Source organism: Macrobrachium nipponense, chromosome 33 (assembly GCF_015104395.2).
Source record: "Macrobrachium nipponense isolate FS-2020 chromosome 33, ASM1510439v2, whole genome shotgun sequence".
Lineage (NCBI taxonomy): Eukaryota > Metazoa > Arthropoda > Malacostraca > Decapoda > Palaemonidae > Macrobrachium > Macrobrachium nipponense.
The window spans coordinates 12,402,410-12,420,861 of NC_087219.1; the positions used below are offsets into that span (position 1 = coordinate 12,402,410).

The window sequence follows — 18,452 nt, forward strand, 5'->3', positions numbered from 1 at the left end:
GCTGAAAGTTAAAAATAGAGAGTAAATATGGAAGGACTTAAATTATGCTGAATATAATCTAAATATCAAAGGTCTTAATATCCGTCAACAATAACAAAGCTACTTCACGAATTTTACTTATTTTCTCTGTATCTATACCCTACTTAAGCAGGTCTTAATAAACGTTTCTGTGAGACATTCTATTCTGGTTATTGCTATGCACCAATCTTCTATCTCTGATACACTCTCTGTACGCTAGTCACTATTCTGTTTAAGCTTTAAATACACTCTCTCTTCACTAGGCACTATTTTATCTAGTGCTTTAAAGAACATCCATTTTTCTGTTACTGAGACTATTACTGTATTACTGTGACTACTGCTGATATAACTCTCACTATTGATACAAATACTACTCTATTAATAATGATAGTAACTCTATTAATATTATGTGAGTCGACTCTACAGTTTTAATGTAATGTAGTCAAGGAATTATTCATATCCACTCGTAAAGGGAATCTTTTGCAATGATTGTCCTTCTATATCCTAAATGAAACAATTTGACCCCAATGGACCATATTGGAAAGTAAGGCCCTATTTCAAAGTAAGACCAGAGAATGTAACTCAGAGCCACATAAGGTCATCAAAGCTTAATATAAAAAGGGGTTGAATTTGACAATTATATAGAACACAAAAACAAAAGCTATAAACGAAAATACAAAGCTAAGTTGAAAGGAGAAGCTGAAGACTTCCAACTTACCACGACCTTCATGGTGATGTGAGAATTGAGTCTTGAGGGCGACTGATGCCAGGATGAAGGTGGGACGCCCTTTTATACCCCGATGCCTGATGGCGACCACGCGGCGTGCTGATGCGTTGCCATTTTGCAAATAGAAATTTTTCTATGCTTCTATTCTGTTTTCCTCAATAAAAGTTTATAATATGACAGGCGAGCGATGTGATATGATTTCAACAGAAGGGAGAAGACATCAGTCCAGGAGAAAATGAAAAAGAAAATGTACATAACATTTTGCAAGCAGGACCCAAAGCCTTTTCTCGTGACGTCATCACAAGTTCTTCTTTCAGTCTCCGACCTTGACTGAAAGTTTCGGTCATCTCCAGATCGGAATTTGACTCTTACATAACGAAGGTAAGACCGAATTCGATGGTAAACCAAAATAATACAGATTTCCAAATCACTCTTAACTATTACTTGTTACTCTACGCATATTCGTGATATAAATTAACCGAGAAAATTCTATAACATTTTGGAACTTTGAAAAAAAAATCGAGGCAAAAGCGTATCCATATGTCCAGACGTCTCCCCTTGAACCCCACCCTTCCTGTTCATTATCAGCAATGAAGAAGCGCGTGTAGAGAGAGAGAGAGAGAGAGAGAGAGAGAGAGAGAGAGAGAGAGAGAGAGAGAGAGAGAGAGAGAAGAATCACGTATTACCTCCACCGTGATTATTGCTACGTAACTTAGAAAAGGGGCTGGAATTAGATCATCTATTTCTTCGAGCACTATAGTTCTTCCCATTTTCTTTAATGAACGCTAGAGTAATTATTGTACTTTTCATGGTGGGAAAATAAGCAATTCATTCACCATGCTTTAGTCTTAACCCTATTTCAGCTCATTTTGTTCTGTAGAGGAAAGGAAATGTCACTACTTACGTCCCATTCAAATGCTTCAGGCTAGGATGATGAGATTATTATTATTATTATTATTATTATTATTATTATTATTATTATTATTATTAAGACGAATTTTCTCAATGTCGAGACTGGAATGTGATTTTATCGCTTGTATAAATAATCACAATCCACTACTGAATATTATTGTGGTCCTCCAATCATAATTATTATTATTATTATTATTATTATTATTATTATTATTATTATTATTATTATTATTATTATTATTCGAAAGATGAAGAGACCTCCAGGGGCCTACATACACAGGCCTACATGGCCCACTGACTTGAAATTCAAGCTTCCAAACAAGATGGAGTGCATTTGAAAGACATTACAGAGGATAATTGGAAATACAGAAGAGAACGGTATTAGAAAAAAAGAATATTAACAAAATAATAAATAGACAAAAAATGTAAAATATTAAAAGGACAAGAAGAATTGTTTTAGAGTAGTAATGTATTGCATATTTGCTTGAACTTTTGAGGTTCTAATAATAATAATAATAATAATAATAATAATAATAATAATAATAATAATAATAATGGAGATTTACTGTCTGTTTATAAAAATAGAAAACAAACTATAAACATAAGTATTTTCTCCTATTCCCCATATTCTATGTGCCTTAAATAAATAGTATTTTCTCCTATTCCTCATATTTCTCTCAACAACAACAGAAGAAACCAATGCTGTTCATTCTGCGCTTAAGACAGCGAAAAGATTGAGTACGAGCGCTTGGACAGCGAAACTGAGTGAAGATATATGGAGGGAAAATAAAAGGTTAGGAGCCGAAGGGACACTGTAAACAATCTTTAGTTATGCTTACAGTGCACCACGTGAAGTGCACTTTCGACGCAAACGCCCCCCTCCCCCCATATCCAGAAAACACCATGATAGAAATATGCGGAAGCTTTTAGCAAAATAATAATAATAAAGCTTCAATCGAAGTCAAATTTGCTGGGTTTGTATCGAGTTAAACATATTTGGTCCAGAAATTAAATATATTTTGCTCATAAGAGGATCAATATTCCAGGCTATCAATAACTTCTTCCTTAAAGAGTTTTTAATAAACCTACCATTTTCTTTAGTGTAAATTCATTTAAAAACTTTTCCCTCAAAAAAAAGGTAAACTTCGGGGAAATTTCTGTTTGCACAAAGGCAACGCACCAGCAGGACGTGTGTGGTCGCCATCAGGCATCGGGGTATAAAAGGGCGTCTCACCTTCAGCCTGGCATCAGTCGCCCTCAAGACGCCAAACTCACATCACCATGAAGGTCGTGGTAAGTTGGCCAACTTCAGTTTCTCTTTTCGTTTCGAAGCTCTTTGCTTTCGCTATTTCATTGGTGCAGTGTAACTTTCCTAAGGTAACATTCTGTGATCCCGGTTCCTGTTAATTTTGACCTCATTTCATCTTGAGTTTTGATTCCTTGTAGTAGTCTCTTCCTGTTTAAATTTTCCTGTCGTCTTTTGGAATAGCGAGTGAGTAAGTCGTGATATAGACGACAGCGTCCACAGGGGACAAACCATTTCACTTTAGGAATCAGATTAAAAGTGCCGAAACCCCCATTTACTAAAAGATTTGAATTATCCAGTTACCCCATAAGATGGTAATAAGGAAGTGATGATAAAAATGACCAAGTCTATTTAGAAGCCATCTAGATAATCATTTCAATTACTAGTGGTAGCAGTAACAGTAAGCGTTACGGTGACAGCATTAGTCACAATACTAGTAACAGTATTAGTAACAACAGTATGGTTACTGTTAGCGTGAAGAAGGCAGAAGCATAGCAATAAACAGAGAAAAATGTTTCACACACATATTTCTAAAGACCTGCTTAATTGGGTGTAGGCATAGAACAATTAAGGTTTGTAAAGTACCTGTCATTTTAAACATTCAACATGATATTTGATAATTAAACTAAATGCTTAATAATTAAAACAACAAACCATTTTCATGTTTGCATTCTTTGGGTTTTAGTTTTTCTAATTCTATTACTCCTTTCAGCTAAGACAGAGAAATAGATTATCTTCTTATTGCCCTCTTCATACTAACCTCAGTCTATCCAAATTCAGGATTTCCAACCAACAAGTCTTCGTTATAATATTCCCTTTCTATTCCAGTTCCTGTTCGCTCTGGTGGCCGTGGCTGCTGCCATGCCCGCTGCTGACCCAGAGGCTGACCCCCAGCTTCTCCTGACCTCTCCCCTGACCTACACTTACCCCTTGATCAAGCCCCTGGAGGTCAAAACCAAGAGCGTCCCTCTCGTATACTGTAAGTGACAAGATGAAGGTTTCAGGTCACTATGCTGAAATAATCTTCCTTGGTTGATGCTTTCATATTTTTTTGTCAATACTCTGTTACGTATTTCTTTATGTATTTATTTATTCCATTCCTGTTTTTTTTATTCCATTTTTAAGTTGTTTTTGGAACAAGATGAGACAACCCTAACTGCAGGTAATTGGACAATTACTTCCCTTCCAAATACATAGTAATTATTATGACCTGTCTATGTGACCTATTATTTAGGATGATAATTTGTGTCTTTTTCTTCTTCCTTTCGAGCAGCCTCCGCCCTCCCCCTGACCTACTCCTTCGGAACCTACCCCTACGCAGCCTACCCCTACAACTACTTCCCCTACTCCTACCCCCTGGTGGTCAACGCTGCCGAACCCGCAGCAGCTGAGCCAGCTGTCGAAGAGGCTTAAGAAGGACCTGCTGCTGCTCTCAGACCTCCAATGTGCTGCCGAAGGACTCCAACGCCTCTCAGTCTTTTGTGGTTCTCCAGAAGAGGAGACCCACAGGATATCTTGCAAAGAAAGTCCTTCCATTTCAGAAAGCAAATGAAGGTCAGAGATTGTTGAGGATTCTTTCCTTAGGAAAGGGTTCCAATAATGTCTCCGTCGAAGTCTTCATTGGCAGGACTCGATTTCTGGAAGGATTCTAGCCATCGGCAGCAATGTTGGAACCTTTGTGGTGACGTCATCGTGGCTTCTGTTTCTGGTGTCTTCGACTTCTATGTTTCATTCAGATTTCATTTTTAGTTCATTAAAAATGTTTTTATTTTATTTTGTGCTAATTCTCTCTATCGTGGGACGTAAATTGTGCAGCTTTTTCACAGTTCCGTCTACTGAAACGCATACGTTGATTCATAATTTCTTTATTGATTAAAATGAAACGAAAATGCAGTTGTGGTCTTTGTTTTAAATATTCCTTGCTTCCTGGAATTGATTATCAGTTAAGGTTGAAAGAAAATTTCACGACTGTTGCTCAAACTGAAGATATTTAAATGTGGTTTTCATTGGACAAAGAAAATTATTTTTTACAAGAGTTTATTTTAAACTTGAAGCTGAAAAAAAATAAAATAGATGATAAGTTATTCTTTCTATAGGATTTCGCAGTTTGAAGACAAATAAAGAATTTTAATAATCAAAAGAAAAATAAATTTTATTTTCTAGTTGCATAAATATAACGGTTATAATAGTATCATTGGACTCCTAATGCCAGGCATATGGGTTGGGGTCTACATCAAGAAGAAACAAGGAGTGATCCGACCTCCAGCTTACTCGGGTCGCATGCTAAAATCTACGCTCAAAGAGAGCGTTGTTTCACCAACGAAATTCAGAATAAATACGCTATATTTTTATTAGAAATCATTGTTCTTTACAGTTAGTTTAACATGCACATTATTTAATATTTGCATTTTAATTCTGATAAATAAATAATGATCCTACCCTAAAATTCCTGTATTTTTAACTCAACACGAAACACCTTTTTCAGACCTTTTTAGGCTTTCCTGATACCCCCCCCCCCCCCCCCCCCCCCCCCCGCCCCCACCCCCCCCCCCCCCCCCCCCCACCCCCCCCCCCCCCCCCCCGCCCCCACCCCAACCTCGACCCAGAAAAGAACAAATACAACAACAACAAAGTAATTTGTTGGCTTACTCCCCGAGTACCCGAAAATTGGAAGTTAATGGCGTGAATAATTTCAAATACCTTTTTCAAGTCTTTCATTCTACGGAAATACAAATATATAATCAATATGTTTTTGAATGTTTTTTAATATAAGCGGAAATATATTCTAGTGTCCTATACCTCAAAGAGAAATTTTAGTTAAAGCTTGCTTTAAAATCATTATTCATCACAATTCCAGGAATAATGAGTACAATGCACTGACAAATAAACAATGCACGAATAACAGTATAATGACCAATTCATTTTAATCCCGCATTCCTTCTTTGTGGTATTAAAATAAGCCAAAAAAATGTCAAAATTTAAGACTCCTTCATTTTTTCCAATTATATTTATATTTCTGTTATCTTTTTCGTGTTTCGAAATCCGTGCACTGATTACAAGGAAACCCAAGATCACATCAATTCCTATGTGGAAGGGAATTCCTGAGTAATATTATCTTATATAAATTCCCTTCGGTTTTGAGTTATTCCCGATGTAAGGTTAATATATAATATATATTTATATATATATATATATATATATATATATATATATATATATATATTGTAGAGAGACTGATAACTCCACTCACAACTCAAGGATAACTACCCCCATCGAGACTTCTCCTACCCCGAAAAACCTAGTACCCGAGGCAGTTGATAATGATAAACTTTTAGCTCCTCTTGAACCAGACGAAGAAGAAACTTTGGCTCATAAACATATTTTGTCATGGAAAGATGCTAGTAATTCACAGATTCTTTCTTTACTTTCACAGTATCTTGGTCATCTTCCTAAGGTGGAAAGGGAAGAATTAGAGGCTGTTCTGAAGCCTTATTCTGCAATATGTTCAGACACTCTTGGTTGCTGTACCATGATGTTGTGCTAGAACCAAACACCAATCCCGTTCGTCAACCTTTTTATCGGGTGTCCCATCGTTTATTACCAGCCTTGAAGGCTGAGGTTGAGTATTTACTAAAACTAGATTTGGCTGCACCAAGTAAGTCTCCCTTGGCATCGCCTTGTATTTTAGTCAAAAAGCCTAACAATTCCTATCGTATGTGTACGGATTATAGAAAGGTTAATTCTGTAACAGTCAAGGATGCTTATCCATTACCTAGAATTGCAGATATTATTGACTCTGTGAGTAATTCTAAATACCTTACCCAGATTGATCTCTTGAAGGGTTATTATCAAATTAAATTAATAGATAGGGCAAAAGAGATACCAGCCTTTATAACACCTTTTGGTCTCTTTGAATACAAAGTTTTGCCATTTGGGATGACTAATGCTCCAGCTACATTCCAAAGGATGGTCCATGAAGTTACGTGGTTTGGAGGGTGTGTATGACTATTTGGATGACATCGTAATTGCTAGTAACACCTGGTATGAACACCTCAAGATCTTAAAAGAACTCTTCAAAAGACTCCTGAAAGCTAACCTCATTATTAATTTAGCCAAGAGTTCATTTGGTAAGGCAAAAGTTACATACCTAGGTCATGTCATTGGCAGTGGCTCCATATTACCCAAGGATACTAATGTAAAGGCTATAACTACCTTTCCCACTCCTAGTGATAAAAAAGATCTCAAAACTTTCTTAGGTATGGTGTCATATTATTCAAAGTTTTGTCCTAATTTTGCCATCATAAGTTCTCCTCTACATGCCTTGACATCTAGCAAAGTAAGGTTTCACTGGACACAGGATCACGACAAGGCCTTCCAACAGCTAAAGTTATTCATGACTTCATCTCCTTTGTTGCAAGCTCCTAATCTTGCTAAACCTTTTTTTATACAGGTCGATGCTTGTAATACTGGATTTGGTGGTGTCCTACTGCAAGAAATCAATGGACTAGTACTTTTCTTCTCCTTTTGTTGGGAACACCTGCTGCAGGTTTATCTTATTACTCGGGAGAATTCAAAGGCACTCAACTAGGATGGCCTACCATCGAGAAAGAATTATATAGTCTTGTTGCAACTGTCCTTCATTTTCGTCCATATCTGGAAGGTGCTGCGCGCGTCGTCATTTACACCGACCACAAACCCCTTACCTTCCTCGAAAGGGCCAAGCTTAACAACAAGAAACTTCTTCGATGGTCATACATCTTGTCTTCCTACAACATTGAGATCCACAGCATTCGAGGATCAAACAACACCATCGCCGACACATTATCACGTCTTAGACAGAAAACCACTTGAATTCACTAAGTTTGTCAATAAAAATTGTTGGGCATAGTAATATCATTCCTAACAGGGGGGAACTCTAATAACCCTCCTATCATTATGTAGCAATTCTAATTACACACCTATTATTGTGTATGATGTTAGTGCCATCTATTGATTGCTGATCGTAGCGGACAGCATGGATGAAATTACCTCTTGTTTTTAATGTATGTAATCCTTGGAAATGTTTACTTCCAAGCTCTGTCAAGTTACTACTTTTGAGTTCGTTATCCGGTGGCTTACGATTCACTTGTTTCTAGTAGTTATTAAGTGGTTATTTGTTATTATTTTGTTATATATATTCAGATGTGATTTAGTTAAGTCTTTGTTAATTTTAACTCCTAGTTTTTGATCATTACACCTAACATATCTACTATACCTACATGAAGTGTTGCCCTCATTACTGAGAATTGATGAATAGTCAAGTGGAAAGCTGAGGTTGTGACAATATATATATATATATATATATATATATATATATATATATATATATATATAATTATATATATAATATATATATTTGTAGTGAGTGAGCAACTACCAAGTTTTTGCAATAATAAACAAGGCAAAACTAGATGTTAAAAGTCGTATTTACATGAATACTTTACACACACACACACACGCATAAATATATATATATATATTGTAACATAAAAAAAAAATCTCTCCCTCTATGATAAGCGGATTTACGAGGAGAATATATCAGGAAACAGTGACAACCCACTATAACTTAAAATTTACTTTAATAACAATTAGTAAGGAAATTAAAGTCACAAACAGAACATTAAACAAATTACGGACGCATTGCACAAAAGCAAAGACTCGCCATACAGCACTTCATCAAGACTACTCATCACTAATCACTGCATTTTACAGTATAATACCCAAGTCACAAAGCTTTACATCAACACAACATATAATTCACTGTAACATCAAAAAGTTAGTGGCAACCAACTTTACATCACACAAGAAAACGTCCAAATGGATAAACAATACATTACCATATATTCCTCAAAACTTGATACACTATTATAATCACTTGTTTGTTTCTGCTCCAACGAAAATCGTCCCCCGTTTTGGGCCTTTATATACAGACTCACGCTAGACATCCATGGACCAAATATCATTGTTTCGATACATTATCCTGGCGACTACCGCCTACGCCAAGCGCTACTGCCATCTGTTGTCTAGTGTACACACTTTTTTTCTATGCAAATATCAATTTTCAACCTTTTCTGCAATTTTACATTCAATAAATCAATATTCCTTTACATTCCCCCCTTTTAACTCAGCGGCTCTCTCCTCAGTCCATTCTGAATTTTCACTCTACAGTCTTATACATTAGCTACTTCCATTTAGCAACTGTCGGAGACTGCCACGTCGTTGGTAACAAGCCACTTTCCTTAAATAACCAACAGATCTGAGAGAGAATCTGCAATGACATTTTCTTTGCCTGCTATATGGTTAATATTTAGTTTGAATGGTTGCAAAAATAAAGACCATCTTAAAATTCTCTTATTGTTGTGCTACATTTATTAATAAAGGTTAAAGGGTTTTATCAGTATATACTCTATTTCAAAGTTACTGTTAAGCAAGTATATCTCAAAGTGCATTAAACTCAAACTTTAAAGCTTCTTTTTCAACAATACTGTATTTAACTGGTGGCTATTATATTTCTTTGAAAAGTAAGATACAGGGTGTAAAACACCATTATGTTCCTGTAATAATACACTGCCAGCTCCTACTTCACTGGAGTCTACCTGTAACTTGAATGGTAGATTAAAGTCTGGGGATTTCAGTACTGGCTTAGACATTAACATGAGCTTAAGTTTTATTAAAGGCATCGTCACATTCCTTTGACCACACAAACTTCACATCCTTTTTCAGCACTCTGTTAATGGGTAGGCTACATCTGAAAAGTTCTTACAAAATTTCCTGTAATACCCCACTGTTCCCAAAAATTTCATCACTCCACGTTTAGATGTAGGGAGGGTCAAATTCTTTATGACCTCAATATGACAATCAAACAGGTTTCACTTGGCCACTTCCTATTTCATGTCCTAAATATTGAACAGTAGTTTTTCCAAATTCACATTTGGCAAGGTTTATCGTAACATTAAATTCTAATAACCTCTTAAAAACATCATATACTTTTTTAACGTGATCTTCCCAGGTTTCTCCAACAATAATAATGTCATCTAAATAAACAAATACACCTTCGAGATCCTTCAAGATATAATTCATCTGACGTTGGAAAGTCAGAGGTGCATTACATAAACCAAATGGCATTACCTTATAATTATAAAGTCCATGGGGTGTAACAAATGCAGCAATATCCCTGCTGTTTTTGTCTAACTCAATTTGATAGTATCCTTTCAATAAATCAATTTTACTTAAAAAAGGAAACATTTGCTACATTATCTTATATCTTCTACTCTGGGCATAGGATATGAATCTTTTATAGTTACATTATTTACCTTTCGATAGTCTGTACACATTCTTGCACTTCCGTCAGGTTTGTCGACTAGAATACATGGGCTAGCCCATTCACTATGGCTTTCCTCTGCTAGTCCGTGTTTCAGTAAATAAAGCAACTTCGGTCTTTAACTGTTGTTGTTGCCTCGGCGACATTCTGTATGGACGCTGACTTATTGGCGTCTCTTCTCTCAACCTGATTTTATGCTGTACTCCTTTTATCCTTTTAGGATGGTCTGAAAATAGATCTGAAAAGTTTTGAATTAGCACTTTAAAATCATGCTGCTGTTCATCAGATAAATGAATACATAACTTCCTAAATTTTTCATCATCACTCAAATAATCTGTATTTTTTAATCGAAGTTCAATTTCTTCTTCAACGTCTTTTTCATCATCCTCTTTTGCAATTGACAACACTCCACTGGATTCGTTATACTTCTTTAATTTGTTAATATGGAAAGTTTTAACTTTCCTCCGTCCTGTAGGAAATTGAATTCGATAATTAACATCACTTACTTTTTTCTTCACCGTGCAAGGTCCTATATACTTCTGGTTAAAAACCTTACCAGCTGTAGGGAGATACACTAGAACCTTATCTCCTATGTCGAGTTCACGTTTTGCAGCCTTTTTGTCGTAATTTCTTTTCATCTCTTCTTGTACTACTTTAAGATTCTCATGTGCTACTCATATTTTTTTATTTTTCCTTAATGTCTTGTAACGTGATAGATTCCTTCTCATCTGAAATCAACTGATTCTTTATCAACCTACCATGGGTGACCTTACCTGATGGACATATACTACTGAAAAGGAGATAACCCACGATGAATGTACGCTATCACGAACGGCAAATAGCAACATTGGTATGTAGACATCCCATTCCTTTTCATTTTCACAACAGTACGTGCGAAGCATGGTTTTGAAGGTTCGATGAAATCGTTCGACCACTCCTTGGCTCTGTGGGTGATAAGGAGACGATAAACAATGCTTAATATTCTGACAGGTCTAAAAATGAGGTAAACTTTCTAGACGTAAAGTTGGTTCCTTGGTCGGTTTGAACTTCTTTTGGCAAACCTACCAGCGAGAAGAACTTGTTAAGCGCTTCAATTATCTTATCAGCACTCACTGTTCTTAAAGGAATAGCCTCTGGAAATCTGTAGCACTACACATAATTGTCAGCAAATACTCGTTACCTTTGCTAGACCTAGGCAGAGGTCCTACACAATCCAAAACCAGTTTCTCAAAGGGTTCTCCTGGAACTTCAATGGGTTGCAATGGCATCACCTTAGGGTCATGTTGAGCTTTACCCTACTTTTTTACATAAATCACAATTTTTACAATATTCACTACAATCTTTTTCTGCATCTTAGGCCAAAAAAAAAATACCTTAATAATTTCTCATAAGTTTTGTTTATACCTAAATGACCAGAATAACTACAGTCATGAGCAATACCTAGAACAAAATTCCTATAACTACTTGGAATAACCACTTGTTGTTCTACAACATCATTAACATTTCTACTCGTGAACTTCCTCATTAGGATTCCATCCTTTAAAAAGTAACACTTGCCTTCCTTCTCGATATCATTTATATCAACAGGGCATTATCTCTTATTACCTTTCAAATTATCATCTTCAATTTGAGATTTAACAAATTCTTCCTTATTAACTTTCAGCATTCGCAAAGGAGTACTGACTTTACTTACTTGTAGTGTTTCCGGACTATCTTTAAACAAGTTTTGTAAATCCAAACCGTCGTCATCATTTACTTTATTTGAGATTTCTTGCTTCCTTGCAGATTCTGATACTTCTACATTATAGTACCTAGCTAGAACAATCCAGTCTATTTTAGTTATACCTTCTAACTTTTCACCACTAGGACTACGTATGAAATCTTTCAAATCAAACCTCTTTAATAACCTGCTCAAAATAACACAGCAAGACAAATATTATAGCACTAACACTATCACAACTCTCCCCCCTCTCTAAAGTACATGGAAGTACTGAAAAGCAATTAACAGGTAGGGATTACGTCAAGTTATGGTCGAATACGCTCGACATGAATAAAGCAACAATTAATAAGGATACGTTCGGGTTTCGTTCGATAGAATGAGTAAACACTGAGTATGGATATGTTCGAGTTTCGTTCGATAGAATGAGCAAAAACTGAGTAGGGATAACGTTCCGGGTTTCGTTCGACAGGCCCCCATGTAACATAAAAAAAAAATCTCTCTCTATGATAAGGATTTACGAGGAGAATATATCAGGAAACAGTGACAACCCACTATAACTTAAAATTTACTTTAATAACAATTAGTAAGGAAATTAAAGTCACAAACAGAACATTAAACAAATTACGGACGCATTGCACAAAAGCAAAGACTCGCCATACAGCACTTCATCAAGACTACTCATCACTAATCACTGCATTTTACAGTATAATACCCAAGTCACAAAGCTTTACATCAACACAACATATAATTCACTGTAACATCAAAAAGTTAGTGGCAACCAACTTTACATCACACAAGAAAACGTCCAAATGGATAAACAATACATTACCATATATTCCTCAAAACTTGATACACTATTATAATCACTTGTTTGTTTCTGCTCCAACGAAAATCGTCGTTTTGGGCCTTTATATACCAGACTCACGCTAGACATCCATGGACCAAATATCATTGTTTCGATACATATCCTTGGCGACTACCGCCTACGCCAAGCGCTACTGCCATCTGTTGTCTAGTGTACACACTTTTTTTCTATGCAAATATCAATTTTTCAACAACCTTTTTCTGCAATTTTACATTCAATAAATCAATATTCCTTTACAATATTATATATTATATATATATATATATATATATATATATATATTATTTTTATATATATATATAATACATATATATATATATATATATATATATAGTAATATATATTTATAATATATAGATATTATATAATATATATTATTATTATTATATATATATATTATAGTATATACCACCTAACCCTAAAAATCATTCTACAACTTTCCTTCCCATTTATGATTTAATTTGCTGTTGACACGAATCTAAGAGACTCCAATTTACATTGTAAAAAGTCTGATTACTCTCTTTTAGACTTTTTCGTTTTCATTTTTTTTATCCGGGAGCAGAACCGATTCAATAAACCTGATATCCCATGGTCATCATTTTAACAATGGAAATATAATACGCTTAACTATTTTTATTTTATTTCACCCTTTTTATTTTACCCAATGGCAATCATTTGAAAAAAAAATAATTTGTAATTTTCTTAGTTTTTTGCACTGAAGGCATAAAATAAGACTCTTATAAAATATAATAATTTTTTCAGCCCAAAGAGAATCACATGTAAATCATCAGTTTGATAAAACCAGATGTGACATTTTCTTTTAGGTACCTTAAAAGGACCATAATATTCCGAAAACAGGGACAAATCACAAAAGACCATAACTGCGTTTTCCTCTCATTTTAATTAATATGAATATTTCAAAATGAAGTGCGCCTTTCAGCGGAAGCAAATGAGTAGCTTTCTCAAGAAAAAAAAATTACGAAACTAGAAATGAAACTGGAATGAAACATAGAAGTCGAAGACACCAGAAACAGAAGCCAAGATGACGACACCACAAAGGTTCCAACAATGCTGCAGATGGTAAAAATCCTTCCAGAAATCGAGTTCTGCCAACGAAGACTTCGAAGAAGACATTATTGGAACTCCTTCCTAAGGAAAGGATTCTCAACAAGCTTTGATCTTCATTTACTTTCTGATTTGGAAGGACTTTCTTCGTAAGATATCCTGTGGTACTCCTCTTCAGGAGAACCACAAAGGACTGAGAGGCGTTGGAGTCCTTCGGCAGCATATTGGAGGTCTGAGAGCAGCAGCAGGTCCTTCTTAAGCCTCTTCGACAGCTGGCTCAGCTGCTGACGGTTCGGCAGCCTTGACCACCAGGGGGTAGGAGTAGGGGAAGTAGTTGTAGGGGTAGGCTGCGTAGGGGTAGGTTCCGAAGGAGTAGGTCAGGGGAGTCCAGAGGCTGTTCAAATGGAAGAAGAGGAAAGTAAAATATCATTACGCTCATTAAAACCACACTGTCTACAGTTTGTAATGATGATTATGTACATGGATGGGACTGCCATCATACACTATAAGAAGAATCACCTAACTAGCCACTGCAAAATGCATCTATATTGCAACAGTCTCCTCGTTATGGGAAGAGTATTCAAATGTCTCCTCTCTAGTAAGAAAAACATGAATATATTGCAATGAATAAGTGAAAGAAAAATTTAATGTTTATTGACGTGTTTCGCTGAAAGTTCTCCCAAAAATACTTTACAGAATGAAGAGGAAAATTATCCAAAAGTAAATTATTAATTAAATAATTAATTAATACATAAATAAATAAATAATGAATATATAAATATATAAATAAATAAATAAATAAATAAAGGCATTGGCTCAACATAATTAATCTACAACGAAGGAAAGATAATTTCTGCTCATTGACTTCAACCTTCTTCCTGTCACTTACAGTAGACGAGAGGGACGCTCTTGGTTTTGACCTCCAGGGGCTTGACCAAGGGGTAAGTGTAGGTCAGGGGAGAGGTCAGCAGAAGCTGAGGGTCAGCCTCGGGGTCAGCAGCGGGCATGGCAGCAGCCACGGCCACTAGAGCGAACAGGAACTGGAATGAAAAATGGGAATATAATTCCAAAATGTTGGTGGTCCTTTCTGAAATAGGAGATGCTGAGTATAAGAGGAAGAGAGCAACGAGATGATCTGCCCTTCTGCTTTATATGAAGGGAGCTGAAAGTTAAAAATAGAAGGTAAATATGGAAGGACTTAAATTATGCTGAATATAATCTAAATATTAAAGGTCTAAATATCCGTCAACAATAACAAAGATACTTCACGAATATTACTTATTTTCTCTTTATCTAGAGCCACCTTAAGCAGGTCTTCATAAACGTTTTTGTGAAACATTCTACTCTGGTTATTGCTGTGCTCCAATCTTCTATCTCTGATAGACTCTCTGTTGCTAGTAACTATTCTTTTTAAGCTTTAAATACACTCTCTCTACACTAGGCACTATTTCATCTAATGCTTTAAAGAACAGCCATTTTTCTGTTACTGAGACTATGACTGTATTACTGTGATTGCTGCTAATATAACTCTCACTATTGATACAAATACTAATCTATTATTAATGATAATAATACTCTTAATATCATGTGATTCGACTCTACAGTTTTAATGTAATGTAGTCAAGGTATTATTCATATCCACTCGTAAAGGGAGTCTTTTGCAATAATTGTCCTTCTATATCCTAAATGAAACAATTTGACCCCAATGGACTGTCCCCTTTGTCACGACTATTTCCCCTTTACTTGTAACAGATTGGCAAAGCAAAGTCCCTCTTTCAAAGTAAGATCCTATTTCAAAGTAAGACCCTATTTCAAAGTAAAGTAAGACCATATTGCAAAGTAATATCCTATTTCAAAGTAAGACCCTATTGCAAAGTAAGACCTTATTTCAAAGTAAGACCATATTTCAAAGTAAGACCCTATTTCAAATTAAGACCCTACTGCAAAGTAAGACCTTATTTCAAAGTAAGACCTTATTTCAAAGTAAGACCTTATTTCAAAGTAAGACCCTATTTCAAAGTAAGACAAAGAAGACCCATTTCAAAGTAAGACACTATTGCAAAGTAAGACCCTATTTCAAAGTAAGACAAAGTAAAACCCTATTGCAAAGTAAGACCCTTTTTCAAAGTAAGACCCTATTGCAAAGACCAGAAATTGTAACTCAGAGATACATAAGGTCATCAAAACTTAACATAAAAAGGTGGTTAAATTTAACAATTATCTAGAACACAGAAACAAAAAGTATAAAAAAAAATACAAAGCTAAGTTGAAATGAGAAGCTGAAGACTTCCAGCTTACCACGATCTTCATGGTGATGTGAGATTGGTGTCTTGAGGGCGACTGATGCCAGGCTGAAGGTGGGACGCCCTTTTATACCCCGATGCCTGATGGCGATCACACGACGTCCTGACGTGTTGCCTTTTGGCAAACAGAAGTTTTTCTATGCTTTGTTTTCCTCCATAAAAGTTTATAATATAACAGGCGAGCGATGTGAAATGATTTCACCCGAAGAGAGATGACACAGACGCATCAGTCCAGGAGAAAATTAAATAGAAAATGTACATAACATTTTGCAAGCAGGACCCCAAGCCTTTTCTCGTGACGTCATCACAAGTTCTTCTCTCAGTCTCCGACCTTGACTGAAAGTTTCGGTCATCTCCAGATCGGAATTTGACTCTTACATAACGAAGGTAAGAACGAATTCGATGGCAAACAAAATAATACAGGATTCCAAATCACTCTTAACTATTACTTGTTACTCTAGGAATATTCTTGATATAAATTAACCGAGAAAATTCGAAGACATTTTTAAACTCTGAAAAAAAAAATCGAGGCAGAAGGGTAACCATTTGGCCAGACGTCTCCCCTTGAACCCCACCCTTCCTGGTCATTATCAGCAGTGAAGAAGCACGTTTAGAGAGAGAGAGAGAAAGAATCACGCATTACCTCCACCGTGATTATTGTTACGTAACTTAGAAAAGGGGCTGGAATTAGACCATCTATTTCTTCGAGCACTATAGTTCTTCCCATTTTCTTTAATGAACGCTAGAGTAATTGTTGTACTTTTCATGGTGGGAAAATAAGCAATTCATTCGCCATGCTTTAGTCTTAACCCTATTTCAGCTCATTTTGTTCTGTAGAGGAAAGGAAATGTCACTACTTACGTCCCATTCAAATGCTTCAGGCTAGGATGATGAGATTATTATTATTATTATTATTATTATTATTATTATTATTATTATTATTATTATTATTATTATTATTATTATTATTATTATTATTGGAAAAGTAAATCCACAGTAATATGTCTGATCTGTTATTTAAAATACAAAGCAGAGAGCTTTCGAAGACCTGCACGGTCCTCCTTGTCAATCTGAATACAATTACTAACAGTGACCATACAAGAACTCTGTTTTTTGACTAGTTTACAAATAGCCTGTTTGATGATGTAGTTGGCTCTTCACGTTATCCCCTCGTTCTCCAACGGCAAACCAGCTAATCGCCTAGATCTTCGAAGTGGCGGTTCGTCTCTTGAATCGTTTGATGTGTTGTCCATAGCAGCTTGGGCGCCTGCAACTAGGGACACGGGATGGGTCTCTGTTACCTGAACGAAAGAAGATGAGGCAGCGGCAGTATCAGAGGTGGCTAGATTATTGGTGTTATTACCATGCAACCTATATCTGTTATAATCTCTGATAAACTGACAACAAATTATAATGCACTAGTCTCTCATAGTTTAAATGACGATCACCGCATTAATTGGAACGAGTCAAAAGTAATTTTCAATAGTAAGGATACAGGTATTAGAAGGTTAGTTGAAGGAGCAATTATTAACAGGGGTCTCTCTATGGAAGGCAATAAAGCCTTTACGCAAGAAGATTTTATTTTAAATGAAATAATTTGTTGTCAGTTTATCAGAGATTATAACAGATATAGGTTGCATGGTTATAACACCAATAATCTAGCCACCTCTGATACTGCCGCTGCCTCATCTTCTTTCGTTCAGGTAACAGAGACCCATCCCGTGTCCCTAGTTGCAGGCGCCCAAGCTGCTATGGACAACACATCAAACGATTCAAGAGACGAACCGCCACTTCGAAGATCTAGGCGATTAGCTGGTTTGCCGTTGGAGAACGAGGGGATAACGTGAAGAGCCAACTACATCATCAAACAGGCTATTTGTAAACTAGTCAAAAAACAGAGTTCTTGTATGGTCATGTTAGTAATTGTATTCAGATTGACAAGGAGGACCGTGCAGGTCTTCGAAAGCTCTCTGCTTTGTATTTTAAATAACAGATCAGACATATTACTGTGGATTTACTTTTCCATTTTATTTTATTAACTCATGTGATTATGAGGTTTCTTTGGATTATTATTATTATTATTAAGACGAATTTTCTCAATGTCGAGACTGGAATGTGATTTTATCGCTTGTATAAATAATCACAATCCACTACTGAATATTATTGTGGTCCTCCA

The 18,452-nt window shown here is 35.8% G+C and overlaps 2 protein-coding genes across 3 annotated transcripts in view; one reads left to right on the forward strand and one right to left on the reverse strand.

Annotated features, from left to right (window-relative positions):
* LOC135202943 (uncharacterized) overlaps nucleotides 1–16,341 on the reverse strand; it is a 17,690-nt gene extending 1,349 nt beyond the window's left edge. Inside the window, exons 1-2 of one of the 2 annotated variants that reach the window (XM_064232429.1) lie at nucleotides 16,272–16,341; nucleotides 14,863–15,013 (exon numbers count right to left, since the gene is read on the reverse strand). In XM_064232429.1, coding sequence (XP_064088499.1) covers nucleotides 14,863–15,013; nucleotides 16,272–16,283 — 163 coding nt within the window. In that variant the 5' untranslated portion in view covers nucleotides 16,284–16,341. Of the gene's footprint in view, nucleotides 1–736; nucleotides 793–14,862; nucleotides 15,014–16,271 lie in introns of those variants that run through there. The other variant, XM_064232428.1, reaches the window with a different exon arrangement.
* On the forward strand, nucleotides 2,893–5,358 carry LOC135202676 (uncharacterized). Its single transcript, XM_064232162.1, has 3 exons — nucleotides 2,893–2,950; nucleotides 3,792–3,942; nucleotides 4,237–5,358. Exons 1-3 carry the CDS (start codon nucleotides 2,939–2,941, stop codon nucleotides 4,374–4,376), a joined length of 303 nt encoding a protein of 100 aa, XP_064088232.1. The 5' UTR covers nucleotides 2,893–2,938; the 3' UTR covers nucleotides 4,377–5,358.
* Nucleotides 16,342–18,452: the final 2,111 nt, after the last annotated feature.

Excerpts from the sequence above, each read along its gene's own strand:
- LOC135202676 (XM_064232162.1), top strand. Across the intron at positions 3,943-4,236 it reads GAGCGTCCCTCTCGTATACT|CCTCCGCCCTCCCCCTGACC; the intron begins GTAAGTGACAAG and ends CCTTTCGAGCAG.